Genomic DNA, 27,968 nt, shown 5'->3' with positions numbered 1-27,968 from the left:
CCGGGGAGCATGGGCGAGGTCGGGGGCCTGTGGGGCGGGCTGGAGGGGGAGGCGGCCGGGTGGTCGGCTCCCTGGCCCCCGGGCAGCGCGCCCTTCGCCGACTCTCCGGGCTTCCTCAACGAGAGGCTGGGCCAGATCGAGGGCAAACTGCAGCGGGGCTCGCCCACCGACTTCGCCCACCTGAAGGGCATCCTCCGCAGGCGCCAGCTCTATTGCCGCACCGGCTTCCACCTGGAGATCTTCCCCAACGGGACCGTCCACGGCACCAGACACGACCACAGCCGCTTCGGTGAGCCGGGCGGGCCTGGGGGGCACACCCTGCGCCCCACACCCTGCGCCCCACACTCTGCACCCCACACACCCCCAGCCGCCACCCTCGTCGACGCCCTTGGGCCTCAGGAGGATTTGGCGTGGGAGGATCCCTGCTACCATCATAATCATAATCAATAATAAGGATGATGGTATCTGTTAAGGTGTGCCCTGCAGCGTTCTAAGCGCTGGGGTAAATTCAAGAAGGGTGGTACTTGGTAAGGCCTTACTCTTTGCCAAGCACTGTTCTAAGCGCTGGGGTAAGTACCAGAAGGGTGCTACTTGTTAAGCGCTTAGTTTATGCCAAGCACTGTTCTAAACGCTGGGGTAAGTACAAGAAGGGTGGTCCTTAAGTGCTTACTCTGTGCCAAGCACTGTTCTAAGCGCTGGGGTAAATTCAAGAAGGGTGGTACTTGCTAAGGCCTTACTCCGTGCCAAGCACCGTTCTAAGCGCTGGGGTAAGTACAAGAAGGGTGGTACTTGTTAAGGCCTTACTCTTTGCCAAGCACTGTTCTAAGCGCTGGGGTAAGTACCAGAAGGGTGCTACTTGTTAAGCGCTTAGTTTATGCCAAGCACTGTTCTAAACGCTGGGGTAAGTACAAGAAGGGTGGTACTTGTTAAGCACTTACTCTGTACCAAGCACCGTTCCGAGCGCTGAGGAAAAATACAAGAAGGATGGTCCTTAAGTGCTTACTCTGTGCCAAGCACCGTTCTAAGCGCTGGGGTACATTCAAGAGGAGTGGTACTTGCTAAGCGCTTACTCTGTGCCAAGCACCGTTCTAAGCGCTGGGATAAATACAAGAAGAGTGGTACTTGTTAAGCGCTTATTCTGTGCCAAGCACCGTTCTAAGCACTGGGGTAAGTACAAGAGGGGTGGTACTTAAGTGCCTACTCTGTGCCAAGCACTGTTCTGAGCGCCGGGGGGGGGGATCCGAGGTGATCAGGTGGTCTCACGTGGGTTTTCAGCCCCTTTGACAGATGAGGTCACTGAGCCCCAGTGAAGTGACTTGCCCAAAGACACCCAGCTTGCAAGCGGCGGGATTAGAACAGATGATTTTACATTTTACAGATGAGGTAACTGAGGCACAGAGAAGCGAAGTGACTTGCCCAGGGCCCCAAAGCAGACAAGTGGCAGAGCTGGGATTAGAACCCACGACCTCCGACTCCCAAGCCCGGGCTCTTTCCACTGAGCCACGCTGCTTCTCTAGACAATCCCTGCCCCCAACCAGCTCACAGAAGGGAGGAGACAGGCACCAAGACAAGTGGACAGGCATCAGTAGAATTATAAATCTATACACATCATTAATATAATAAATATATACCCAAGTGTTGTGGGGTGGGGAGGGAGTAGAGCAGTGGGAGGGGGACGGGGTGACGGGGAGGGGAGGAGAAGCAGAGGAAAAGGGGGCTCAGCCTGGGAAGGCCTCTTGGAGGAGGTGAGCTTTCAGGAGGGCTTTGAAGGGGGGGAAGTGGGCTAGTTTGTCAAATGTGAGGAGGGAGGGCATTCCAGGCCAGACATGCGTGGGGGAGTCCTTCGAGTAGTCATGCGTTCCTGAGTGGGCGGATCTCTGCTGTATTGTACCTTCCAAGCGCTTATTACAGTAAGTGTTCAATAAATACGATTGGATTGACCCTTGTATAGCCATAGATCTCCAAATCGTGGGCATTTGGAGATCCCTAGATCCTCGTTATTTATCTATTAATGATGTGTATGTATCTATAATTCTACTCATTTATATTGATGCTGTTGCTGCCTGTCTACTTGTTTTGTTGTGTGTCTCCCCCGCTTCTAGACTATGAGCCTGTTGTTGGGTAGGGACTGTCTCTAGCTGTTGCCAAATTGTGCTTTCCAAACGCGTAGTACAGTGCTCTGTGCATAGTAAGCGCTCAGTAAATACGATTGAATGAATGAATAGTGCAACTCTGTGAGTTGTGTATCTGATGTGGTGACCCACGGCTCCCCAGGTGATGTGAATTGGGTATTACTGGGAGTTGTGTAGCCGACACTCGTAGCTATGGTTCACCGTGAGTCGTGTGTCTGGGTGGCCCGCTGCTACCCATGTGGTGTGGCTGGTCTATTACTGGGAGTTGTGGAGTTGACACTTTTGTATCTGTGGGTCACTGTGAGTCATGTATATGGCGTTTGTGTATCTGTGAGGTGTGTTTCTAACGCTGCTGTAACCTTGGGTCACCGTGACTCGTGTATTTGTGTGTCCGTGGGACACTGAGTCGGGTACCTGAAACTTGTGTGTCTTTGGGACAGTGTGAGTCGGGTACGGGATGCTTTTATGTCTGGGGTCACTACATATCGGATATCCGACACTCGCGTATCCAGGGTCAGGGCAAGTCCAGTATCTGACACTAGTGTGGCCGTGGGTCTCTGTGAGTTGCGCATCTGACTCTAGTGTGGACATGGGCCCCTGTGAGTTGCATATCTGACTCTTGTGTGGACATGGGCTCCAGTGAGTTGCGTATCAGACTCTCATTTGGACGTGGGTCACTGCAAGCTGTATATTTGACCCTAATATGGCGGTGGGTCACTGGGTTGTGCATCTATCTGACCATCGTGTGGCCGAGGGACACTGTGAGTTAATAATGTTGGTATTTGTTAAGCGCTTACTATGTGCAGAGCACTGTTCTAAGCGCTGGGGTAGACACAGGGGAAGCAGGTTGTCCCACGTGGGGCTCACAGTCTTAATCCCCATTTTACAGATGAGGGAACTGAGGCACAGAGAAGTTAAGTGACTTGCCCACAGTCACACAGCTGACGAGTGGCAGAGCTGGGATTCGAACTCATGAGCCCTGACTCCAAAGCCCGTGCTCTTTCCACTGCGCCACGCTGCTTCTCTGTATGCTTCTCTGTATGCTTCTCGCCATGCTGAGTTGTGTATCCTGGTTTAGTTGCGAGGACGGGGGGGGTCGCAAGTTGTGTATTTGATGCTAGCGTGGCCATGGGTCACTGAGAGTTGCCTATTGGACACTGGTGTAGGTCACTGAATTGTGCATGTGTGACTGAGGGGCACTGAATTGTGTATCCAGAAACTAGACGATTCATAGGCATTCTGTGTGTGTGTGTTTGTGTTTTGGGGTTCGGGTTTGGAGAACCAGGGCCCCTGGCACCCCCAAACCCAAAGTCCAGTTAGGTCCCTTCTGCTCACGGGGAGGGGGGGTCCCAGCCCCAATTCCAGACTTGACCCTACCTCAGCCCAACCCCAGCTCTGACGATGCTATTTGTCAAGCGCTTACGCTGGGCCAAGCACTCTTCCAAGCACTGGAGTAGATACAGACTAATGAGGTCGCCCCGCGTGGGGCTCCCAGCCTCCATCCCCATTTTCCAGATGAGATCACCGAGCCTTGGCGAAGCGACTTGCCCAGGGTCACACGGCAGGCAGAAGGTGGAGGCGGGATTGGGACCCAGGTGTTGTTGGCTCCCGGTCCCCTGCGCCACCCATTCGGCCGCACCGCTCGTCAGCTCCTGGCAACAGGTGTCTCCTGGGCCGGGGCTCCGACTCTGCGCAACGGGCTCCGCAGGCGGTTCAAAGCCCCCCTGCCGCCCCTCCGACATGCAGAACTAATTATCGGCTAATGGGAACCATGGCCCCGCGTGGTGGAGCTCGTTACGCTTCCCAAACAAATGCGCTCACTCCCCAGCAATGTGGACACTTTATTTTCAATTTCCTACTCTCCTCGCTGCTAAGTCCTCCTGCAGGTGCAGCCATGGGAGCCACCCCCACGTCCCCCCAAATTCCTGGTCCCCCTCAAGCACCCGGCGACGGTAGGGCCCGGCCCGGTGCGGCCTCCTCCCAGCAGGGCCCGGCGGGCCGCTGGCCATAAAAGGCAGAGAGTTGGGGGGCGGCCGGGGGCTCCTCTAGGCAGAACCTGGAAAATCGGATGTGGGATCAGACCGGCCCAGCCCAGGACGGACAGGCGGACCCCAAGGAAGGCCTGTGTCAGGCTGGAAAAATGCACCCGAGCACAGTAAAGTGAGAAGCAGCGTGGCTCAGTGGAAAGAGCACGGGCTTTGGAGTCAGAGGTCATGAGTTCAAATCCCGGCTCGGCCACTTGTCAGCTGTGTGACTTTGGGCAAGTCACTTAACTTCTCGGTGCCTCAGTTACCTCATCTGTAAAATGGGGATTAGGACTGTGAGCCCCACGTGGGACAACCTGATTCCCCTGTGTCTACCCCAGCGCTTAGAACAGTGCTCGGCACATAGTAAGCGCTTAACAAATACCAACATTATTAGTAGTAGTAGTGAAATGGGGAGGGGGCAGGGAGGAGTGGGGCGGGGGGGGCTGCCGCTGGCCGGGCAGACTGACCGGGGGGCCTCCGAGGGACGGGGGCGCCGGCAGGTTGCTCGCCGCCGAGCTCTCCGCTTCCTTCCCGGCAATCTGGGAAGCTCGAGGTCTGCCTCATAATGATAATTATGGTACTTGTTAAACTCCTACTGTGTGCCCAGCACTGTTCTAAGCGCTGGGGTAGATACAAGTTCATCAGGAGGGACACAGTCCCTTCCTCTCCCCCCACCATGCCCCAACCATGGGGCTCACAGTCTTAATCCCCCTTTTACAGATGTGGGCATTGAGGCCCAGAGAAGTGAAGCGGCTTGCCCGAGGTCAGACAGCAGACAAGTGGATTTTACGGGGCTAGGCAATCTCTGTGATTGGCTCATGGGGTCCCAGATGAAGCAGTGTGGATTAGTGGGTAGAGCAAAGGCCCAAGAGTCAGGAGGACCTGGGTTCCAATCCCGACTCCGCCGCGTGTCTGCTGAGCGACCTCCGGCAGGTCACTTCACTGCTCTGGGCCTCACTTTCCTCATGGGTAAAACGGGGATTAAGACGGTGAGCCCTATGTGGGACGGGGACTGGGTCCAACCCAGTTACTTTGTTTTCACCCCAGAGCTTAGTAGTGTCTCACACATAGGAAACGCTTAACAGATACCACAGTTATTAATTATTATTAAGCCGCGGGAGCCAGTCGTCCCCTATGCGGCCTGGGCTGTGAGCATCACCCCTGGCATGGTGACGCCCCGTCTCTGAGTCCAGCAGCCCCAATGAAAGCGAGAGCCTCGAGCCCGAAAACCACCGGTCCCCCACTCCCATAACTACCACCGGCACCTGTCCCCGGTTACCTGTCTCAGACCACTGCCCCACAGCCACACCTGGGAGTCGGAAGGATCTGGGTTCTAATCCCAGATCTGCCACTTGTCTGCTGTGGGACCCTGGGCAAGTCACTTTGCTTCTTTTCGGCTCAGTTCCCTCATCGGTAAAATGGGGATTAAGACTGTGAGCCCTGTTTGGGACGAGGACTGTGTCGAACACCAAAATCCTGTAATAATTATTGTGGTATTTGTTTTGGAGAAGCAGCGTGGCTCAGTGGAAAGAGCACGGGCTTTGGAGTCAGGGCTCATGAGTTCGAATCCCAGCTCTGCCACTTGTCGGCTGTGTGACTGTGGGCAAGTCACTTAACTTCTCTGTGCCTCAGTTCCCTCATCTGTAAAATGGGGATGAAAACTGTGAGCCCCACGTGGGACAACCTGATTCCCCTATGTCTACCCCAGCGCTTAGAACAGTGCTCGGCACATAGTAAGCGCTTAACAGATACCAACATTATTATTAAGCACTTACTGTGTGCCAGGCACTGTTCTAAGCACTGGGGTCGATACAAGCAAATCAGGTCAGACACAGTCAGTCCCCGTCCCGTGCGGGGCTCACAGTCTCAATCCCCATTTTACCAAGTGACTTGTCCAAGGTGGCAAATGGCAGACAAATGGCAAAGTTAGGATTAGAACCCATGACCTTCTGACTCCCAGGCCCGGGCTCTAGAGAATCAGCGTGGCTCAGTGGAAAGAGCATGGGCTTGGGAGTCAGAGGTCATGGGTTCAAATCCTGGCTCAGCTGCTTGTCGGCTGTGTGACTTTGGGCAAGTCACTTCTCTGTGCCTCAGTTACCTCATCTGTAAAATGGGGATGAAGACTGTGAGCCCCGTGTGGGACAACCTGATCACCCAGTATCCTCTCCAGCGCTTAGAACAGTGCTTTGCACGTAGTAAGCGCTTAAATGCGATCATTTATTTTATTTTATTTTATAGGTTGCTTATATCTACCCAAAAGCTTAGAACGGTGCCTGACACACAGTAAGCGCTTAAAAAATACCATCAGCCACTAGAGGATAGAGCACGGGCCCGGGAGTCAGAAGGACCGGGGTTCTAATTCTGGCTCTGCCACTTGCCTACCATGTGACCCTGGGCAAGTTACTTCATTTCTCTGGGCCTCAGCTACCTGACCTGTAAAATGGGGATTAAGACTGTGAGTCCCACATGGGACAGGGACTGTGTCCGACCTGATTGACTTGTATCGTCCCCAGCTCTTAGAACAGTGCTTGGCACATAGTAAGCGCTTAACAAGTCCCATAATTACTCCAAAAGGAGGGGCATGCGGGGTTTAAGAAAGAGAGAATGGGCAGGAGGTAGAATGAGTTAGGCATACCGAGATGTGGCCGATGGGAGGACGTGACCTGGAAGGTGGAGATGAGTCAGGGAAGGCCTCTTGGAGGAGGTTTTTAGGAGGGCTTTGAAGGTGGGATGGGGCAACGTCTTTGGGAGAGAGCCGAGGAGGCAGAGTCCCGAGTGAGGGATTTGAGCTGTGGAGGAGCCAAGAGTCGATAGCCGGGTGCCAGCCTGAGGAGAGCGAATAGAAGAGAAGCAGTGTGGCCTAGTGGACAGTGCCCGGGCCTTGGAGTCAGAAGGACTTGAGTTCTAATCCCGGGTCTGCCACTTGTCTGCTGGGTGACCTTGGGCAAGTTGCTTCACGTCTCTGAGCCTCAGTGACCTCATCCGTAAAATTGGGCTTAAGACTGAGCCCTCATCTGGGACAGGGACTGTGTCCGACTTGATTAGCTCGTATCCAACCCAGAGTTTAGCACAGTGCCTGAAACATAGCGTTTTATAAATACCATTTTTTAAAAAAGAGGGAGTACGGGTCCTGGGGATGGGGGAGATCCGGGACTAGCGAAAAGAACACGGGCCACTGAGTCAAAGGACCTGGGTTTGAGGTACGACTCCGCCTCTCGACTGCTGTGAGACGTTGGACAATTCACTTCACTTCTCTGGGCCTTAGTTTCTTCATCTGTCAAAATGGAGACCTGCTTCCCATTCTCCTTCCTACTGAGACTGAGCCCCATGTATAAAACTGTGTCCGGCTTGAGTATCTTGTATCAACTTTATCCCTGTCACACGCGGGGCTCGCGGTCTAGGTAGGAGGGAGAACACGTAATGAAACCCCATTTTACAGAGAAGGAAACTGAGGCCCAGAGAAGCAAAGCGAGTTGCCCAAGGTCACCAGCAGGCTGTGATTAGAACCCAGAACCTTTGACTCCCAGCTCTATGCTGTTTCCACTAGGCTGTGCTGCTTCTCAGTCAATCAATAGCATTTAATTGAGCCCTACTAAATATCAGTGAGCTGGGAGTTGCTAATCATTCTGCAACCCCTTCGACCCCCAAAATCAACATCTCTGAATAAGAAACCTGGAAATTGGACCATGAGCGAAGAAAGAGTATAGAGAGGTTGTCCACCCATTCTAAACGTGGTTAAAAATACTATTATGCATTAACCACTGTTTGTTTTTTTTTTAAATCATATTTCTTTAGCGCTTAGAACAGTGCCTGGCACATAGTAAGTGCTTAACGGATACTTTAAAAAAAAAATATGCCAGAAACTAATCACCGTGAACCGTAATAATAATTATGGTATTTAAGCCACTTACTATGTGCCGAGCACTGTTCGAAGCGCTGGAGTAATCAGGTAATCAGGTAATCAGGTTGTCCCAAGATGGGGCTCACGGTTTTAATCCCTATTTTACAAATGAGGTAACTGAGGCACGGTGAAGTTAAGTGGCTTGCCCAAGGTCGCACAGCAGACAAGTGGCGGAGCCTGGAATTAGAACCCATGTCCTCTGACTCCCAAGCTCGTGCTCTTTCCACTAAGCCCCGCTGCCCTGTAAGTACAGGGCTTGGCATATAATAAGTGCTTTAAAAATACCACAGTTATAATAATGTTGGTATTTAAGTGCTTACTATGTGCAGAGCACTGTTCTAAGCGCTGGGGTATACAGGCTAATCAGGTTGTCCCACATGAGGCTCACAGTCTTAATCCCCATTTTACAGATGAGGTAACTGAGGCCCAGAGAAGTTAAGTGACTTGCCCACAGTCACACAGCTGATGAGTGGCAGAGCTGGGATTCGAACCCATGACCTCTGACTCCCAAGCCCGTGCTCTTTGCCCTGAGCCACGCTGCTTCTCGTTATTACTCCTGTGTGTTCTGTATTAATAACCGGGTGTCGGTTAAGCACTTAATGTGTGCTTAACCATTAACCACTGTTCTAAGCAATAATAATAATAATGTTGGTATTTGTTAAGCGCTTACTATGTGCCGAGCACTGTTCTAAGCGCTGAGGTAGACATAGGGGAATCAGGTTGTCCCACGTGGGGCTCACAGTCTTAATCCCCATTTTACAGATGAGGGAACTGAGGCGCAGAGAAGTGAAGTGACTTGCCCACAGTCACACAGCCGACAAGTGGCAGAGCTGGGATTCGAACTCATGAGCCCTGACTCCAAAGCCCGTGCTCTTTCCACTGAGCCACGCTGCCTCTCCGAGCACTGGGGTAGATACAAGCTAATCTGGTTGGATGCAGTCCCTGTCCCACAGGAGGCCCCCAGGCTTAATCCCCACTTTACAGATGAAGGAACTGAGGCACAAAGAGGTGAAACCACTTGCCCAAGGTCACCCGGCAGACAAGTGGTGGAGCCTGGATTCATTCATTCAATAGTATTTACTGAGCACTTACTATGTGCAGAGGACTGTACTGAGCGCTTGGAATGTACAATTCGGCAACAGATAGAGACAATCCCTGCCCAATAATGGGCTCACAGTCTAAACGGGACGGCCTCACAGTCTAAACGGATTAGAACCCAGGTCCTTGGGACTCCCAGGCCTGTGCACTACCCATTAGGCAGCACTGCCTTCTGTGGGCTCGCTCCATAGGCTGTGTGGGAATAAAGGGAAGAAGGCAGAAGCTCATTCCTCACCCGTCCCTTTTGGGGGACATTTTCCTACATTCATGCCCCCCCCCCCCCCCGCCAGCTCCCATAGTTGGCATTACCCTTTCCCGTAAATCCTGGTAGTAAGTGCCCGAGAGAAGATGATAATATGAGGCGGTAGACTGGCTCACCCCCCGGGGGGAGCTTACAGTCCTCTAAACTCTCTGCTCATCCTCATTTCTCCACAAGGACCCACCCCCCTCTTCACCACATCTGCTAATTCTCCTGTGCTGCGCTCTCCCAAGTGCTTAGTAAGACGTTCTGCACATAATAAGCGTTCAATAAATACCCTCGATTGATTGACTGCCTCTCCTCATCTGTACAGTCCACCAAACTGTGCACTGCCGTTACTCCCCCCCCCCCCCCATCTACCCCAGTTCTTAGAACAGTGCTTGGCACTTAGCAAGCACTTAACAAGTCCCATAATTACTCCAAAAGGAGGGAGGTGCCGGGTTTAAGAGGGAGAGAATGAGCAGGAGGTGGGCTGAGTTAGGCGGACCAAGATGTGGCTCTGGGGTGGCCATTGGGAGGACGTGACCTGGAAGGTGGAGATGAGTGGGGGAAGGCCTCTTGGAGGTGGTTTTTAGGAGGGCTTTGAAGGTGGGATGGGGCAATATCTTTGGGAGAGAGCTGAGGAGACAGAATCCCAAGCGAAGGATGTGAGCAAAGAGACGCCCCTAACTTTTCCACCAATGTTCTGGCCTGGATCGCTCATTCCCACAGCTACTCAAACCCTGCTGGAGGTCATTGCCCAAACATTCATGCCCCTTCAACCCCCACAGTTGGCATCACTCTTCCCCCCACAATCCTAGTACTAAGTGCTGGAGAGATACCCCCCCCCCCCGAGGTTTCTGGCTTGTAGAAAGGCTTCTGCGGGGGTCCTGCCGGGGGGCGGAAGTGTTTTGTTTGGGTTTGACCTGTCGTTCTCACACTTGGGTGGGAGGGGACACGGTCGGAGCGGGGGTTGGTGGGCAGAGGACGGTGGTCGAGCAGGGTCTGGTGGCCGGTTGGCTGGTGATCAGAGCAGAGGTTGGCAGCGGGAGAGCCGGTGGTCAGAGCAGGGGCCGGCGGGTGGATGGGGCAGTGGTCGGAGCAGGGGATGGTGGCCAGAGGGCCGATGGTCAGAGCGGGGGATGGTGGTCAGAGGGATGGTGGCTAAAGGGCCAGTGGTCAGAGCAGGGGCTGGCAGTCGGGCATCAGTGCCGGGGAGAGCCGCCTGGCATGTCCCAGCCCCCTCAGACGACGGCCCAGATCCCCCCGCCCCTTGACCGGGCACCCCATTTCCGCTTGCCCCTCAGTGGTCATCCTCAGCCAGGCAGCGGCCTGGGGCTATATGGGGCCAGCCTCTGGACCGACAAGTGCTCAATCAGCTCTGCCCCCTCCCCATGCTGGCACTGCTCCTCTCCACCCATCCAGTGTGGGCAGAGTGGGAGAGACGGGCCTGCTGCCGCCCTTGTCTATCTCACGCCCTCCCCGGCCTGAAGGGCACGAGGTTCTGGCCCTTTTGCCCAAAGGGGACTGGGGTCCAGAAAAGGGAAGTGACTTTCCCACAGTCACACAGCCAGGCATGATTCCCCCATCCTGGATTCCAGGCTCAGGAGACCTGACTCCTGGAGGCTCTGTGCGCCATCAAGGACTCCCTAGTTTGCTAACACGGGATTTCCCACAATGGACGGCGCTGGCCCCGTCGTGTTTATTGAGCGTTTACTGTGTAGAGAGCACTGTACCGAGCGCTTGGGAGAGGAGGACAGGCCGGGAGGTCCTGGTCCTCGAGTTCCTTTCCTCGGCGCTGACGCTCTCGCTCTGCTTTGGGCTTACAGGAATCCTGGAGTTCATCAGCCTGGCAGTGGGCCTGATCAGCATCCGAGGCGTGGATTCCAGCCTCTACCTCGGGATGAACGAGCGAGGCGAGCTGTATGGGTCGGTGAGTGAAAGGGGGTCCAAGTGCTCTCCCCCGGCGCTGCCACAAACGCCCCCTCCCTTCGCCCACGTGAGGGTCCGGGGTAGGGACCCCACAAATGCATCCACATCGAATGTATGCACCCCACATGCCCTATGTCTATGGATGCTCTTCCAGCAGGCCGCGGGCGTGCCCATCCAGATTTTTCTTTTAATGGTATTCATTAAGTGCTTACTATGTGCCAGGCACTGTACTAAACACTGGGGTAGAAACAAGATAATCAGCTTGCACACAGTCCCCGTCCCACATGGGTCACACAGTCTTCATCCCCCTCTTATAGATGAGGTAACTGAGGCCCACAGAACAGTAAGAGTAAAAATAATTGTGGTGTTTAAATTCTTATTATGTGCCAGCCACTGTATTAAGAGCTGGGGTGGATTCCAGCAAATCGGGTTGGACACAGTCCCTATCCCACGTGGGGCTCACAGTCTTAATCCCCATTTTACAGATGGGGTCACTGAGGCCCAGAGGATTAAGTGACTTGCCCAAGGTTAGTCAGCCGACAGGTGGCGGAGCCAGGTTTAGAACCCATGACCTTGTGGCTCCCAGGCCCGTGCTCTATCCACTACGCCGTGAACTAAGCGCTGGAATAGACACAAGCTAACAGGTTGGACACAGTCCCTGTCCCACATGGGGCTCTCAGTCTTAATCCCCAAGCATAGTACTAAGCACTTGGGAGAGTCCGACGCAATAGAGTTGATAAATACAATACCCTCCCTCAAAGGAGCTTACAGTCTAGTTGGGGAGATGGATAAAAAAGAAAAAAATTATGGTTGGGGAACCGGCAGGGTAAAAGGACATGGTATCAAAGCGCTTAAGTGGGGGACAGACCTATGTACATAGACAAGCCAGAAGGGAGACATAGCGGGGAGGCAAATGAAGTGTTAGTCAGGGAGGACCTCTTGGAGGAAGTGTGATGTTTTAGGATGGCTTTGAAGAGAGCGGTGGCCCATCGGATATGAAGGGGGAGGGAGTTCCGGGCTATGACTCCCTGGCTATAGGGAGGACACGAGCAAGGGTCGGTGACGAGTCAGGCAAGATTGCGTGCTTGGCACATAGCGCTTAACAAATACCGTTATTATTATTGAAGTTAGGGGAAGCGAAGTGCGAGGGCCGAGTTACACCGCAGGAGATCAACAAGGGTGCGTAGGAGGGAGAGAGCCGATGTGAGGGCCTGAAAACCACAGTCGGGAGTTACTCTTTGATAGGCAACCATGGCAGGTTCTAGAGGAGTGGGGAGCTGTGGACTGAAGGTTCTTTATAGAGAAATGTTTTTTGCAAAATTATAAAGCGGGTTTTTGCGAGTCATAGGTGCGCAAGTAAAATTTTTACAGCTCAAGATTTACTGCAGGTTAAAAATTAAACCCAATTATTCAAATGTTCAGAAGTAAAGCTCGGATCACATCCTGGAAATCTTATTTCATTCCATTTAAACGCAAGGAGGAAATTATACGATTTATTGCAGCTAATGGTGTGGTCGTTTTGGAATTACAAACATTTCGCACTCTTGGGCCAATTAGAAGTGGGTAGGGTGCCAGAAGAAGGTAGTCTGAACACCGGAGACAGATAGGCAGAGGTATTTGAAGGCGCGGGGCCGTTATGAATTGAGCTGTAGAAAGATTACATTCTGGGAATTGGTACGGAAAGGAATGAAGACTTCACTGGAAAGGAAAAAATTAAAAGAGGAGCTTAATAAATTAGAAATGCAAGGCATGACAGAACAAGGTGTAACACCTGTGGAATGGAAACATTCCCTGCTGGTAGTAGGGAAAGAAGACAGGGCTTCAGGAGGAAAAGGGAAAATTTATTACTACTTTGCAACCGTGTACGTAGCATCTGGGGAAGGGAGGGACTGGACACAAAGAATCAATCCGGGGTATTTATCCTTAAAAGCTTGCAGCGTGCTGAGGACTGTACTGAGCACTTGGGAGAGTCCAGTTAGTAGGTGCAATCCCTGCCCAGAAGGAGTTCAGAGAGACCAGCAGAGTGAGAGCCTCTGGTGCGGAGGGGACCAGATTCTTACCTCATCCGACTAGTTCTCTCCTAGAGCTTAGGGCAGTGCTTTGTACCTCGCTCGTGCTTGTCAGTACTACTCCTATGGCAGTGGTGGAGTTCACGCGAAAACACGAGGGAAAATGTCAGTATCTACTGCACCCAAGAGAAGCAGCCTGGCCTAGTGGAAATAGCATGGGCTGGGGAGTCAGAAGTCCTGGGTTCTAATTAGAAGTCTGCAAATTGCTTATTGTGTGACCTTGGGCAAGTGATTTTTTTTATGGTATTGTTAAGCGCTTACTATGTGCCGGGCACTGTATTAAGCACTAGGATAGATACAAGCTAATCAGGTTGGGCAGAATCCATGGCCCACATGGGGTTTACAGTCTTAATCCCCATTTTACAGATGAGGGAACCAAGGCACAGATAAGTGAAGTGCCTTGCCCATGGTCACAAAGCAGGCAGGTGGCAGACCCGGGATTAGAACCCAGGTACCTCTGACTTCCAGGCCCATGCTGTATTCTCTAGGCCACGCTGCTACTCTGTGTCTCAGTTCCTCAACTGAAAAATGGGGATTAAATATCTGTTCTCCCTCTTAGACTGTGAGCCCTAATGCGGGACAGGGACCGGGTCCCTCCTAATTAACCTGTGCCTACCTCAGAGCTTAGAACAGTTTTCGACATATTCATTCAATGATATTTATTGTCTACTGGGTGCAAAGCATTGTACTAAGTGCTTTGGAGAATGCAGTATAACAGTAAACACACATTCCCTGCCCACAATGTAGTAAGTGCTTAACAAATGCCATAAAAAGCCCATCTTGGGTAGGACAAGACACTTTGAGGTGGGAATGAACTGGAGTGAGGAGAGAGCACCTAAACCGTGATTTTCCAAACCAAACCCCATCAGGATCAAGTGTGTGGGATGACGGTTACTTTCCCCCTCACTCGGGTGAGAGACGAAATGGCAAAATGAGGCAGCTGTCTTTCCAAAATCCTCTATTAATTGTGGTTTTAAGCGCTCATTCTGGGCTAAGCACTAAACACGGAGGTAGGCATGAGATCAGTCTCACACAGGTGGCGAGATTTTAGAAGGGCCTTAAATGTGGGGAAATGGGGGTCTTTCGCGTTGGGGAAGGGAGGGAGTTTGGGGAAATGGTGTGAATGAGGGGATGGAGATGGGGAATTTGAGAGCAAGACACCGGTTTGCTTGTTAGGAGCCAGTGGAGTGAGCTGGCGAGTAGCCTGGGAAGAGAGATCCGTAGAATGGGGAGAGTTGGGAGAGAGCTATAATGGTAAGTTTTTGTTTGATGGGGAGAGAAGCAGTGTGGTCTAGTAGAAAGAGCACGGGTCTGGGGGTCAGAAGGACCTGAGTTTTAATCCTGACTCCACCACTGTCTACTGGGTGACCTTGGGCAAGTTACTTTGCTTGGCCTCAGTTCCCTCATCGGTAAAACGGGGATTAAGAATGTGAGCCCCAGGTGGGGACGTGAACTGTGTCTAACCCGATGAGCTCATATCTACTCTCCCAAGCATTTAGAACAGTGCCTGGCACATAACAAGCGTTTAGGAGATACCATTTTTTTAAAAAAAAAAAAAGGGGGGGGGAGAAAAAACTGTAGGAAACCAGTGGAAGTTTTTGAGGAGTAGAGAGATGTGGGCCGAACAGCTCTTAGCGAAGATGATTGGGGCAACCCCGGGTAGCTTGGATTAGAGGGGGAGAGTCCAGCCGGCAGCTTGACCAGCAGCGTAACTGAGACCGGAGCAGAGTTCAGCCCCGGGCGGCGGCTGTGTGGGTGGAGGGCAAAGGGAGGGTCTGAGAAATGTTGTGGAGGAAGGGCTGGCGGGATTTTGGCCCAAGGTGGAATGTGAGAATTGGAGGAGAGCGAGCGGTACAGGGTGACACCAAGGTTGCTGGCTTCCGGGCCAAGGGAGGAGATGGAAAAGTTAGGAGGAACAGTGGGTCGACAAAGAAAGGTGAGTAGTTCCGTTTTAGAGTTTGAGGGGCTGGAGCTGGTGGGGGAGGGGGTTTCCCGGTCGTCCCGGAGACGAGAGGGTCGTTCAGACATATTTATTGAGCGCTCACCGTGTGTACTGAATACTTGGGACAGTATAATACAACAGTCACATTCCCTGCCCATATCGAGCTTACGGGTCTAGAGGGGGAGAAACATTAATATGAATAAATAAAATGACAGCTATGGACATAAAGTGCTGTGGGGTTGGGGGGGGCGGTGACTAAAGGGAGCAAGTCAAGGCGATGCAGAAGGGAATGGGAGAAGAGGAAAGGAGGGCTTTGTCAGGGAAGGCCTTTTGGAGGAGGTGTACCTTCAGGAAGGCTTTGAAAGTGGGGAGAGTCATTGTTGGATATGAAGAGGGAGGGTGGGATTGAAAAAAGATGAGGGACCAGGGCTAGACAGATAGATTTGGGAAGTAGGATGGCCTAGTGGAACCTGCCGGGGACTGGGAAGCTCTAATCCCAGCCTTGCCACTTGCCTATGGGCAAGACACTTAACTTCCCTGGGCCTCAGTTTCCTCATTTGAAAAATGGGGATGAAATGCCCTTTCTCCCTCTCCCTTAGTCTGTGGGCCCCGTGTGGGACAGAGACTGTTCCGGCCGTATCTCCCCCAGCATTTAGCACAGAGTATGTGCTTACCAAATACCACGGTTTTTGTTGTGATTATGAGTCATCCTCATAGAGGGGGTAGCTGAAGCCGTGGGACCAAACACCAAAGGATCGTTACAGGAGAGTACCTCTTCCTCGAGGCAGTTCTCCACCAATTCCATCGTAGCCCCCAGAGAAAGAGTCACCAGTGTCCACCCTCGGCCCCCTGGTTACTGTCGAACAGGCTTGATTCAGTTGATCGAATGGTGGTATTTACCGAGCGCTTACTCTATGCAGAGCATTGGACTGAGCTCTTGGGAAACTACAATACAATAATAATAATAATGATGGTATTTGTTAAGCACTTACTATGTGCCAAGCACTGTTCTAAGCCCTGGGGTAGATACAAGGTCTCCAAGTTGTCCCACATGGGGCTCACAGTCTTAATCCCCATTTTACAGATGAGGTAACTGAGGGACAGAGAAGTTAAGTGACTAGCCCAAAGTCACACAGCAGACAAGTGGCAGAGCCGGGATTAGAATCCATGACCTCTGACTCCCAAGCCCGGGCTCTTTCCACTAAGCCACGCAGTAGAGTTTGCAGGCACGATCCCTGCCCGTGAGGAGCTAAAAGGCTACGTGGGGAAGCAGGCCATTAAAATAAATTATAAATAGGGGAACTAGAATATAAGGATATGGATATAAGTGCTGTGGGGATGGGGTAGAGTGCTTAAGGGGTACTAGCCAATTGCATAGGCGATAATTATTATACTGTACTTTCCCAAGCACTTAGTACAGTGCTCTGCACACAGTGAGTGCTCAGTAAATAGGATTGACTGAATGAATGAGTGAAGACAGGGGAGAGTGGGCTGAGGTGAGGGCTGAGTCAGGCGAAGCCTCTCGGAGGAGATGTGATTTTTTAGGAAGGTTTTGAAGGTGGGAAGAATGGGGGACTGTCAGATATGAAGGAGGGAAGAAGGGGGCAAGGGGACGGCAGCGATGAGATAGAAGAGATCCAGGTACAGTGAGTAGGTCGGCATTAGAGGAGCAAAGTGTATGGATTGGATTGTAGTAGATGAGCGAAGTGAGGAAGGAAGGAGAGAGTTGACGGAGCGCCTTAAAGCCAAAGGTGAGGAGTTTCTGTTGAATGCAGAATTGGGTGAGCAATCGTCGGAGGCTTCTGAGGAGTGGGGAAATGTGGACTGAAGGATTTTGTAGAAAAATGATCCGGGCAGCAGAGCCAAGTATGAACTAGAGCGGGGAGAGACGGGAGGCCGGGAGGCCAGTATTCAAGGCAGCGCGGTAGACGTTTGGATGGAGAGGAAAGGGCAGATTTTAGCATTGTCGTGAAGGTAGAACTGACAGGATATAATAGTGACACCTAGAATGTGCGGGCTGAAAGAGAGATGAGTTCAGGATAATGCCAGGGTTCTGGGCTTGTGAGGCATGGAGGATCGTGGTGTTGTCTACAGTGATGGGAAAGTCAGGGGAAGGGCAGGCTTGGGTGAGAAGATAAGATCCCTCTAGCCGTGAATCAGTACCAGAGCCTTAAGGGTCCGCCAGGAGCATCAATCGATTGATCAATCAATGGTATTTATTGAGCGCTTACTACGTGCTCAGTACTTACTGTATTAATCGCTTGGGAGAGTACAATCTAACAGAATTAGCAGACATGTTCCTGCCCATAACGACCTTACAGTCTAGAGGGGGAGGCAGTAATTTATGATATATAATTGAAAGATGTGTACACTAGTGCTGTGGAGGTGGGGTGAACATCGAATGTCCTGAGGGTCGTTCATTCATTGTTACATTTATTGAGCGCTTACTGTGTGCAGAGCACTGAATTAAGCGCTTGGGAGAGGACAGTATAATGATAGACACATTCCCTGCCCACAATGAGTTTTGTGGGCAAGAGGTGGATGGCGGGATAGATGAGATCAGGTTACAGAGAGTAGTTGGGGTTAGAGGAGTGGAATGTGTGAGTCGGTAAACGTTTACCAAATACCATAACCCTTAACCTGCCGGGTGACAGGCACTGTATTCAATAGTATTTATTGAGCGCTTACTATGTGCAGAGCACTGTACTAAGCGCTTGGAATGTACAAATCGGTAACAGACAGAGACAGTCCCTGCCCTTTGACGGGCTTACAGTCTAATCGGGGGAGACGGACAGACAAGAACGATGGCAATAACGACTGAGGTAGATACAAAATAATCAGGTTGAACTCAGTTCGGGTCCCACATGGGGCTCAAAGGTTTAATTCCCATTTTACAGATGAGGCAACTGAGGCACAGAGAAGTGACTCGCCCAAGGTCACGCGGCAATCTCATTTATTGAGCACTTACTGTATGCAGACCACTATAGTAAGCACTTAGGACACTATATATATCAAAGTATACAAGTGGCGAAGCCAGGATCATTATTATTATTATGGTATTTGTTAAGTGCTTCCTATGTGCCAAGCACTGTTCTAAACACCGGGGGAGATACAAGGTAGTCAGGTCGTCCCAAATGGGACTCACAGTCTTAATCCCCGTTTTCCAGATGAGGGAACTGAGGCCCAGAGAAGTGAAGTGCCTTGCCCAGGGTCACACAGCAGACAGTGGCAGAGTTGGGATTAGAACCCATGACCCTCTGACTCCCAGACCCGTGCTCTTTCCAGTAGGCCACACTGCTGCTCTGGGTTGTAAGAGATGAGCAGGGTTAGGGAGGAGGAGGAGAGCTGATAGAATGCCTTAATAGCCCATGGGGAGGAGTTTCTGTTTGATGCAGAGGTGGATGGGCAACCACTGGAGGTTCTTGAGGAGTGGGGAAATAACGGCCTGAAAGTTTTTTTCAGAAAAACGATCAGACAGCAGAGTGAGATACCGATTAGGGAGGAAGGTTAAGCACTTACCATGTGCCAAGCACTGAAGTAGATTCAAGATAATTAGGTTGGACACAGTCCCTGCCCTACATGGGGCTCACAGAGAGAGAGAGAAAGAGAGCAGGGATTTCATCCCATTTTACAGATGAAGGAACCGTGGCACAGAAAAATTAAATGACTTGCCCGCGATCTCACATTAGGTATAAGGCAGAGCAGGGGGTAGAACCCAGGTGCCCTGACTTCCAAGCCTGTCCTATTTCCACTAAGCCGTACTGCTTCATTGCTGTTCCCCTGCTCTCAAGAGCACTTATTGAGCACCTGCTTTGTACTGTTCTAAGTTCTTGGGAGAGTGAGAGTAAATACGGTCTCTGCCCTCTAGGAGTTTCTAATCTAGCAGAAGAGACACTAAAATAAATGATCTATGGGAAGGAGTAATTGATAATACAGCTGAACAGCAGCACTGGGATGGAAGGGGAAGGGTCATACTCACTTAATGGTAATTTGTTAAGCGCTTACTATGTGTCAAACACTGTACTAAGTTCTGGGGTCCATACAAACTAATCAGGTTGGACACAGTCCCTGCCCCACATGGGCTCAAACTCTTAATCCCCATTTTACAGATAAGCTAACTGAGGCGTGGGGAAGTCAAATGGCTTCTACATGACTTTTTTTATATCCACGTACCTCAGTGGATATAGCAATCGATGCTATTTATTGAGCGCTTACTATGTGCCGACCACCGTACTAAGCGCTCAGGAGAATACACTACAACAGAGCCAGTAGACACGTTCCCGACCCACGACGAGCTTCCAGTCTAGATTTATTTATTTATATGCATTTTATTTATATTTATTTATATAGTCTGTCTCTCCCTCTAGACTGTGAGCTCACTGTGGGCAGGGAATGTGTTTGTAGTACTCTCCCAAGCGGTAAGTAGGGTGCTTTGCACTCAATAATACAATTAATAGAAATAAATTAATAAATAGAGACTGACCTGTGGGTGCTGGCAAGAGAGTCCCTAGAGGGTGGAGTGGGTGGGGGTGGGGAGAATGGCATGTCGAGGGGTGGAGACACCCAGAATTCTGCCTGGCGTGGCTGGTCCAGGCCAGTGGCTTCAGTTACAGCGAGAGGGAGTTTGGTTAGACTGGCGGGGAGATTGAGCAATACTAATAATAACTGTGCCAAGCACTATATTGTTCTAAGCGCTGGGGTAGGTTCGAGGCCATTAGGTCAGAGCGGACAGTCCCTGACCCACACGGGGCTGAGAGTCTAAGTGGGAGGGAGAGCAGGTATTTTGATCCCCATTTTAGAGATGAGGGGAGGCAGGCAAAGGAAAGCAAAGTGACTTGCCCAAGATCACACAGCAGGCAGGTGGCCGAGGTAGGATTGGAAGCCAGGTCCCCTGCTTCTTCCTGGATTGGTGTCTCTCTCCCTGGGGATTGTGAAACAAGAAATCTCTCCTTTGAATCTGTTATTCACTTGCTGGCAGTTCCTTTCCCTCCACCTGCAAAGGTGTCTCCCCCTTCCTACAGAAGATTTCTCTGGATCCCACTGCCCCATGCAGCTCTGGCCTCGTTTGCCTCCTTCCCTTCCTGTCCAAACTCCTGGAATGGGTTATACACACTCACTGCCTCCACTTCCTCCCCTTTTCGACCTCCTGGGCCCTTCTCAACCTGCTGGAATCTGGCCTCCACCCCTTTCAACCCCACTGACTCCACTCTCCTTCCAAGGTCACCTTTTTGGGGGCGTTTTAGTTTTGTTTCCCTTTTTTATGGTATTCATTAAGCCATTCCTAAGTGCCAGGCACTGTTCTAATTGCTGGGGGTAGATACACGCTAATAGGTTGGACACAGTCCGGGTCCCACGTGGAGCTCACGGTCTTAATCCCCATTTTACAGGTGAGGTCACGGAGGCACAAAGAAGTGAAGTGACTGGCCTAAGGTTATAAGGCAGACAGGTGGCAGGGCAGGAATTAGAACTCAGGTCCTTCTGAATCCCAGGCCCTCGGTCTATCCACTAGGCCACCCTGCTTCTCACCAAGCCTAATGGACGCACTAATCCACCCTCTCCTCCTCTCCTGGTTTTCCTCTGACCTTTCTGGCTGTTCTTTCTCACACTCTTCCCTTGAATGTCCCATAAGACTCTGTTGCGGTCACCCTGCTCTTCTTCAACAAATGATATTTATTGAGCGCTTATAGTATGCAGGGCACTGTACTAAACAGCTGGGGAGTACAGTGCAATAGAGTTGGAGGATATGATCCCTGCCCACGAGGAACTTAGAGTCTAGTGGGGAAGACGGACATTAAATAATAATAACGGTACCTGTTAAGCGTTCACTATGTGCCAAGCACTGTTCTAAGCGCCGAATCGATTTACGGATAAGGGAAAAAGCATAGTATAAGGATATGGGCATAAGCGCTGAGCTGCTAGCGCATAGGCGATGCAGAATGAGGGTTAAGACAGAGAGGGCTTCTTGGAGATTCTCCTTCAATAGTATTTATTGAGTGCTTACTATGCACGGAGCACTGTACTAAACGCTTGGAATGTACAATTCGGCAGCAGATAGAGACAATCCCTCCCCAGTGACGGGCTCACAGTCTAAACGATGTGATTTTAGGAGGCCTTTGAAGCGAGGAGAGCGGCGGTCTGTTGGATATTAAGGGGCAGGGAGTTGAGGCCGGCGGGAGGGTGTGGGCAAGGGGTTTGGCAGCGAGGAAGGTGAGCCTGAGGTATGGTGAGTAGATTGCCAAGTGTGCAGCCAGGGATGTAGAAGGGGGTGAGTTAAGGTAGGAGGGGGAGAGCTGATTGAACACCTTAAAGCCAGGGGTAAAGAATTTCTGTTGGGGAGGTTTTTGAGAAGCTGGAAAATGTGGACTGAACTTTTTTTTTTTTTAGAAAAATGATTTAGGCAGCAGAGTAAAGTACAGACTGAAGTGGGGAGTGACTTGAGGCAGGGAGGTCACCAAGGAGGCCGGCATAGTGGATAGAGCACAGGCCTGGGAGTCGGAAGGTCATGGGTTCTAAACCCGGCTCCGCCACTTGTCTGCTGTGTGACCTTGGACAAGTGACTTTACTTCTCTGTGCCTCAGTTACCTCATCTGTAAAATGGGGATTGAGACTGTGAGCCCCACGTGGGACAGGGATTTGCTCGTATCCACCCAGCGCTTAGAACAGTGCCTGGCAGATAATAATTATGGTATTTAAGTGCTTACTATTATTATTATCATGCTCTAATCAAGGTAGGAATATGGTAAGCCCTTGGATCAGCATGGTGGCAATTTGGGTGGAGAGGAAAGGGTGAATTCTAGAGAAGCACCCTGGACTAGTGGATAGAACATGGGCCCTGGAGTTAGGAGGTCCTGGGTTCTAATCCTGGATCTAGCACTTGTCTGCTCAGTGACTTTGGGCAACTCACTTAACTTCCCTAGGCCTCAGTTCCCTCATCTTTAAAACAGGAATTAAGACTATGAGCCTCATGTGGGTCAGGGACTGTGTTGGACCTGTCTATCTTGTATCTACCCCAGTGCTTAGTACAGTGCCTGGCACATAGTAAGTGGTTATAGAATGCCATTAAAAAAATGTCGTGAAGGTGGTAAAATCGACAGGATTTGGTGACAGACTGAATGTGCAGGTTGAATCGAGAGAGATGAGTTGAGGATAATGCCAACTTCACCGAATTGTGAGACAGGGAGGATGGTAGTGCCGTCTACAGTCACGGGAAAGGCATGGGACGGAAAAAGTTTGCTTTGGAAGATGAGGAGCTCTGTTTTGGGCATCTTAGGTTTGAGGTGTCAGCAGGCCATCCAAGGAGAGATGTCCTAAAGGCAGAAGGAAATGCAAAACTTGCAGAGAAGGAGAGAGGGGTCATGGGCAGCAAGGTAGACTTGGGAATCAGGGGAGGGGAGTTTATCACCGTGGGAGCGAATGAGTTTTCTGAGGGAGTGGGTATAGATGGGGGAAAAAAAAAGGGGACCCAGAACTGAATCTTGAGGGATTCCCACAGAGAGCAGGTGGGAAGCAGATGAGGAGCCCGCCAAAGAGATTGAGGAGGAGCGGCCAGAGAGATCGGAGGAGAACCGGGAGAGGAGGGTGTCAGCGATGCCAAGGTTGGATAGTTTCCAGGAGAAGGGCATGGTCCGCAGTGTCGAAAGCAACTTAGAGGTCGAGGAGGATAAGGGAGAAGTGGAGGCCGTCGGAATTGGCAAAAAGATGTCCTCGGAGAGGGCTATTTCTACGGAGCGCAGGGGATGGAAGCCAGATTGCAGGGGGTCGAGGAGAAGATTGGAGGGGAAGAAATGGGGGCATCACGTAAATTTGCTCAAGGAGTATGGAAAGAAATGACTGGGGGGAGGGGGGAGAGTTGGAGGGAGCCAGGGAGGGTTTTTTTAAGATAGGGTTTACAAGGGCACTTATGAAAGCAACGGGGAAGGATTCTGTGGAGACTGAGTCTTTGAAGTTGAGGTCGGTGGGCTAAGTGTTTTAATAAGATGTGCCGGGATGGGGTCGGAAGCACAGGCAAGAGGGGGTGGAATTTGAGAGGAGGGGGAGATCTCTAGAGATGTTGCTTGGAAAGATGGGAGATTTGAAGGAGTAGGATGAGGGAGGGATTGGAAAGGAGCAGGGGAGATTTTAGGGAGATCACGCCGGATAGTTTCTATTTTATCGAAGAAGTATGTGGCCAGGTCATCGGGGGCAGAAGATGGGGTCAGGGAGTTAAAATTCCAGTGTGGGCAGCGAGCAGGGGAATCACTGAGATGGAGAAGTAATGTCAGGTGGAGGAGGGGGATGAGTTATATAGCGGGCGAGGATGTTTGAGGTGGGCGAGGTTGGTCGGATGTCTGGATTTCTACAGTGCTCGTGCACAAGAGCGGAGGAAACGGATAGTGGAGGTGATCCAGGGCAGCGGGTCGGAAGGTCAGAGGGGCAGGGGAGCGAGGGAGTGGCGTTCGGCGGAGGGGGCGGAGTTGAAGTTGTGGATCTGTGCATCAAGAGAACGGATGTTTGGTATCGAGCCTGAAGCTCACTGTGGGCGGGGAATGTGTCTGTTATATTGTTCTTTTGGACTCTCCCAAGGGCTTAGTTCAGTGCTCCGCACACAGTAAGCGCTCAGTAAATACGATTGATTAATGGGGCACAGTGACTTGGGAAAACTGTTGGACATTCCAGTCCAGTGGCCGTCACTCTGCTCCAGGGGCTCTGCCGTTTTTAGTTTGGCTACTGTAGCAACCTCCTCCCTGACTCCAGTCTTTCCCCTCCCCTGGTCCATATTTCACTCGATTTCTTGGAACACTGATGTTCTGCACACGTCTCTCCCAGCCTCAGAGACCTCCAAGATTGTCTCTGTAGCAAACAGAAACTCCTGACTCTTGGCTTTAAAGTACCCCATTAGCTCTCTTTCTCATACCTATTGACTCTCTTACTACTAAGAATAATAATTATGATATTTGTTAAGCACTTACTATGTGCCAAGCACTGTATTAAGAGCTGGGATAGATATGATTAAGATGCCTCTATTCCCTCATCTGTTGGGAGTCAGAGTTCATGGATTCGAATTCCGGCTCTGCCACTTGTCAGCTGTGTGACTGTGGGCAAGTCACGTAACTGCTCTGTGCCTCAGGTCCCTCATCTGTAAAATGGGGATGAAGACGGTGAGCCTCATGTGGGACAACCTGATTACCCTGTATCTACCCCAGCGCTTAGAACAGTGCTCTGCACATAGTAAGCGCTTAACAAATACCAACATTATTATGAAGCAGCAGGGCTTAGTGGAAAGAGCACGGGCTTGGGAGTCAGAGGACGTGGGTTCTAATCTCATCTCTGCCACTTATCATCTGGGTGACTTCGGGCAAATCACTTAACTTCTCTGTACCTCAGTTCCCTCATCTGTAAAATGGGGATTCAGGCTGCGAGCCCCTCGTGGGACAACCTGATTACCTTGAATCTACCCCAGCACGTACAACAGTGCTTGGCATGTAATAATAATAATTGTGGTATTTGTTAAGGGCTTACTATGTGCAGGGCAGTGTAGTAAGTGCTTAATAAATACCATCATTACTGTTATTTTTATCACTATATAAAATAATAATGGTGGTATTAAGTGGTATTACTATATGCCAGCCACCGTATGAAGCACTGGGGTGGATACAAGCAAATGGGGTTGGACACGGTCCCTGTCCCCCATGACAGATGAGGTCACTGAGGCCCAGAGAAGTGAACTGACCTGCCCGACGTCACCCAAGAGACAAGTGACAGAGCAGGGATTAGAACCCGTGACCCTCTGACTCCCAAGCCCCTGCTCTATCCGCTACGCCATGCTGCTTCTCTAATCAGGTCCCACGTGGGGCTCACGTTCTAAGTAGGAAGGAGAACTGGCATTGAGTCCCCATTGAACCGAAGCCCAGGGAAGTTAAGTGACTTGCCCAGGATCACACAGCAGGTAGGCGACAGAACTGGGATTAGAACCCAGGTCTTGTAACTCTCATGCCTGGGCTCTTTCCACATAGGCCACACTGCTTCCCTTCTCTTCTCCCTTTCCACTCTGTCTTGCAGTCTCCATTCTGACCCAGCTCCCTGGGCCTTCTGGCCTCTCTCCTCTCCGACCCCTCGCTCTATCCCTTTCTTCTGCTTGGAACTCCTTTCCCCTTCCCACCTGCCAGACTTCCAGCTCTCCAATCTTCAAAGCCTTTCTGCAATCCCATCCCGTCTCCTCCCGCAGCCCTTCCCTCATGAGTCTTCCTTCTCCCCAGGCCTCGTCCTCCCTTGGACCACTCTGCCCTCCCCCCCACATCTTGGCTCATTATACAGATGGATTAATACGCCCTATGATTTAAGCCCTTCTTTCTTCTGGGTGTAAGTTTTCTTTTGGGTTCATGTCCCCCACTTTGAGGGCAGGGATCCCATCGGATAATTTTCCCGTACTCTCCGCAGGGCTTAGTGCCTTGCTGTGGACCCAGTAGGCACTCAGTAGATACTCTGGATTGTTTGGAGGCCTCTGAGCAGGAAAGCCCCCCTGGCTCTGCCTGGAGAGAGAATGATCCTGTCGATCATTCATTCATTGTCGTATTTATGGAATGGTTACAGGGTGCGGAGCATTGAACTAAGCACTCGGGACAGTACGGTACGACAATAAAGAGACACACTTGCTGCCCACAGTGAGCTTTTCGGATAACGGGCAGACCTGTAGGTGGGCAACGCACACAAGTCGCCTCTCCCCCCCGCCGGCAACCCTCTTCCCCCCGAAACCCCTGGTCTGGCGATCCTCCATGACTTTGAACGGGATATTGACAGTACTCATTAGGTAACAGCCGGAAATGGACTCTGACTATCCCAATGCCCATTTCTCCTAACTGCCATTTTCACCTTAGGCCCAATTCCCAAGACCTGCTTCCTCTTAAGAGGAGCAGCGTGACTTAGTGGATAGGGCGCGGGCCCGGGAGTCAGAGGGAGCGGGTTCTAATCCCGGCTCTGCCGCGTGTCCGCTGTGTGACCTGGGGTGAGTCACGTCCCTTCTCTTAGCCTCGGTTACTTCATCTGTCAAATGGGGTTGAGAGGGTGAGCCCCATGTGGGACAGGGACTGTGTCCGACCTGATTAACTTGTATCTACCTCGGGGCTTGGAACGGTGCTTGGCACAGAGTAAGCGCTTCACATTGTCACTGTCAATCCAAGCAAAAGAGGCACAGTCCCGCAAGCGGGCGGCTGGTCCGACCGACTCGTGGGGAGTCCAGGCCAGGCCACTGGGCGGAGGTCTGACCCCCCTCTCCCTCTCTGTGTGTCCACGCAGAAGAAGCTGACCCGCGAGTGCGTTTTCCGGGAGCAGTTTGAAGAAAACTGGTACAACACGTACGCCTCCACCCTGTACAAACACTCGGATTCGGAGCGGCAATATTACGTGGCCCTGAACAAGGACGGCTCGCCCCGCGAAGGCTACCGGACCAAGAGGCACCAGAAATTCACCCACTTCCTGCCCCGCCCCGTGGACCCGGCCAAGATGCCCTCCATGTTCAGAGATCTGTTCCACTATAGGTGATGCCCGCCCTTCCCGTCCGACTCGCCCTCGCTCTCGGCTCGAGGCCCGGCGCGGCCGGGGGAGGCCCCGGGAGACCCACGTATAATCTCTCCCCACCGCCGGGCCCGCCTGGCCACCTGACGGGCGGAGACTCCCCTCCCCGACCCCCCACCCCCCAGGACACGCGACAGTGGGAAAACGAAGAGGCCGGAGCGCCCCCGACAGACCCCGACCGCCGTGCGGATTTTAAGCACGGAGGCCGTGCATAAGGACAGAAACTATTTATGAAATGTATATGCTATTTATTTTATATATTTATTTATTTTGAGAAATAATTTTATTTTTAACGAGAGATGCTCTGACCGGATTTTCGTCGGGAAGGAGAAGAGGTCCTACTGAAACGGGAGAAGAAGAAAAATGAGTTTTAAGAGCGTTATCGGCAATAAAATTGTCTTTATACGGTGAGCGTGTGGCTGGTTCCCGTCCCGGGGGGAGGTCACGGACTGGGAGCACGAGGTGGATCTGCTGGGGGTGTGTGTGTGCGTGTGTTTTGGGGGGGCGGGGGGAGGCGCCCCTTCCATCCCCCTCAGGAAACCAGGGATTCGAGTCGGCCCCAGCGGCCTGGTGGGTGCAGAGGTGTCTCTCCCGCGTCTCTCACTTGGTCACGTCATGGCGTTTCCCACTCCTCCCCGTCCCCGGCGCCTTCCTCTGAACCGGTTCCTTGATCCTCTCTCTCTCCTATCTTTGTCTCTCCCTTTATGTATCGTTTTTTGAATAGAGCACCGACCTGGGAGTCAGAAGGACCTGAGTTCTAATCCCGGCTCCGCCACTTGTCTGCTGTGTGATCTCGGGCAAGTCACTTTACTTCTCTGGGCCTCACTTACCTCATCTGTAAAATGGGGGTTAAGACTGTGAGCCCCATGTGGGACAGAGACCGTGTCCAACCTGATTTAGCTTATATCTACCCCGGCACTTAGAACAGTGCTTGGCACATAGTAAGTGCCTAACAGATAACATTATTATTATTAGCTTGTATCTACCCCGGTGCTTAGAACAGTGCTTGGCACATAGTGCTTAACAAATGCCATAATTATTATCGTTATTAGCTTTTATCTACATTGGTGCTTAGAACA

General features: G+C 51.6%; 1 protein-coding gene across 1 annotated transcript; it reads left to right on the top strand.

Moving 5' to 3' along the window:
* Positions 1–9: 9 nt before the first annotated feature.
* Positions 10–27,300, top strand: FGF16 (fibroblast growth factor 16). The gene is made up of 3 exons (XM_029067709.1): positions 10–289; positions 11,226–11,329; positions 26,611–27,300. The coding sequence occupies exons 1-3, from the start codon at positions 10–12 to the stop codon at positions 26,854–26,856; spliced, it is 630 nt and encodes a 209-aa protein (XP_028923542.1). The 3' UTR covers positions 26,857–27,300.
* Positions 27,301–27,968: the final 668 nt, after the last annotated feature.

This window comes from Ornithorhynchus anatinus, chromosome 6 (assembly GCF_004115215.2).
Source record: "Ornithorhynchus anatinus isolate Pmale09 chromosome 6, mOrnAna1.pri.v4, whole genome shotgun sequence".
Classification (NCBI taxonomy): domain Eukaryota; kingdom Metazoa; phylum Chordata; class Mammalia; order Monotremata; family Ornithorhynchidae; genus Ornithorhynchus; species Ornithorhynchus anatinus.
Note: the sequence above shows the minus strand (reverse complement) of the source record. Positions and strands in the feature narration are given on the sequence as shown.

Excerpts from the sequence above, each read along its gene's own strand:
- FGF16 (XM_029067709.1), top strand. The coding sequence starts at position 10 with ATGGGCGAGGTCGGGGGCCTGTGGGGCGGGCTGGAGGGGGAGGCGGCC. Across the intron at positions 290-11,225 it reads ACACGACCACAGCCGCTTCG|GAATCCTGGAGTTCATCAGC; the intron begins GTGAGCCGGGCG and ends TTGGGCTTACAG. Across the intron at positions 11,330-26,610 it reads GAGGCGAGCTGTATGGGTCG|AAGAAGCTGACCCGCGAGTG; the intron begins GTGAGTGAAAGG and ends GTGTCCACGCAG.